Source organism: Propithecus coquereli, unplaced genomic scaffold (genome assembly GCF_000956105.1).
Source record: "Propithecus coquereli isolate 6110/MARCELLA unplaced genomic scaffold, Pcoq_1.0 Scaffold58, whole genome shotgun sequence".
Lineage (NCBI taxonomy): Eukaryota > Metazoa > Chordata > Mammalia > Primates > Indriidae > Propithecus > Propithecus coquereli.
Window position 1 is genome coordinate 6852378 of NW_012151729.1, and position 1684 is coordinate 6854061.

The 1684-nt window shown below is 33.6% G+C and overlaps 1 protein-coding gene across 1 annotated transcript in view; it reads left to right on the forward strand.

The window, feature by feature from the left end:
• LARS (leucyl-tRNA synthetase) overlaps nt 1–1684 on the forward strand; it is a 78364-nt gene that overhangs the window by 39881 nt on the left and 36799 nt on the right. Inside the window, exons 16-18 of the mRNA XM_012658244.1 lie at nt 1102–1187; nt 1277–1342; nt 1440–1522. Of these exons, the coding sequence (XP_012513698.1) occupies nt 1102–1187; nt 1277–1342; nt 1440–1522 (235 nt within the window). The remainder of the gene's footprint in view (nt 1–1101; nt 1188–1276; nt 1343–1439; nt 1523–1684) is intronic.

Here is a 1684-nt window from a genome sequence, read left to right on the forward strand (position 1 = left end):
CTTATTTTTTCTGTTTTTTGTGGAGATGAGGTCTCACTGTGTTGCTCAGGCTACTTGCTAATCTTGTCTTTAACAGACTTCATTCAATCAGTTTTGCTCTTTTCAGCCTCACCTAACCTCCACTTCCACAGCTATTTAATACTATCAATTTCTAAGTCTTTTGGAGGTTTATAGTACAAACTGAATTGTTTTTCAGCTTTCTCTACTGCTGGCTTAGGATTCAGCTAGCTTTATTATTCCTGCCAATATGGTTATCACTCATCCTCTTTTTTGGTTTTCAAAATTTCGTTGATATTTTTTCTTCCATTTTTTTTGTCTTTGTAGATTCATGCTATTAAAAAAAACCCTCCTCACATTATAGTATGTGGATTTTAAAAAAATTTAAAAAAACCTTTCTTGTGATTTTATTGGAATTTTGAGAGGGAGTCTGTTTTTAATCTATCATCTTTAAACCAGAATTCTAGCTATTTAATTTTAGCATGAAGAATTGCATTAAAAACAGAACAATGAATCATTTTATGAGTAATAAGGCTGAATTTTATTTTTAAAAATTATTCTAACCTAAAAAGTTTGGGAGCATACATTAAGAGATATTTATATTTGGTAAAAAATCAAACTCATGGTCAGTTTTCTAGTGGGAATTTTCCATGATGCTATAAATCTTTAGTAACAAGGTTTTCCATGTTTAGTCTTTGTGTATCTATTTCTTTTTTAATAGCAGTGCTTCCATGCATTTAATTTCCTATTTTCTTTATATTTTTATTATAACAAGGATAAAAAGCTCCCATAGGAAGCATAACCTTCAAACCACAGAATTAGAAATTGCTAAACGTCTTTCATTTTTCACTGAAAAGGAATAATCTGTTATAGCCAGGGAAAGTGGTCCACTTAATGAAGATCATAATTTTTCAAAAGCACGTGTTGTTTATAGAGGGAAAGGCAGATAAACTTGACCCTGGGAAGAGGGGGAAGACATAATGAAATGTGGAATTTTTGTTATTGGTGATATAGCATTTTTTAAAAAAGTATTTTTTATCATCCTTGAGGAATGGAGATTGATTTGATGTAGTATCTAATATATTTTTATTTACCTTCATTTAGGGAGATGCACTTATTTACATGGAACCAGAGAAACAAGTGATGTCCCGGTCTTCAGATGAATGTGTCGTGGCTCTTTGTGACCAGTGGTTAGTCTCTCTTACAGCAAGAAAATTCCCTTAGTCACTTTGCTCATCTCTGACTTAAAAAAAAAAAAAATCAATCTGTCTACTCCCAGGTACTTGGATTATGGAGAAGAGAACTGGAAGAAACAGACATCTCAGTGCCTGAAGAACTTGGAAACGTAAGAAGGGAGAAACTGATGATGGAGGGGAAAAGAGTTGGGAAACATGGAAACGATAACGGTGAAGAGAGGTACTTTATCTTTTGCTCTTTTCTAGATTCTGCGAGGAAACCAGGAGGAATTTTGAAGCTACCTTAGATTGGCTACAAGAACATGCTTGCTCAAGAACTTATGGTCTAGGTAAACAAACTTCAGATTTTTCTGTTTGGATGCCTTTGCCAATTACATGGCAAATACACTTTTTTACCTTTTTGCCTCCTCTCTTCTAGCATTTTTTGAATTGAAAGCAAGAGGTTTTTGTTAGAGGGTGAGAAAAACTAGGATGTGGTCCCCTACCATCTA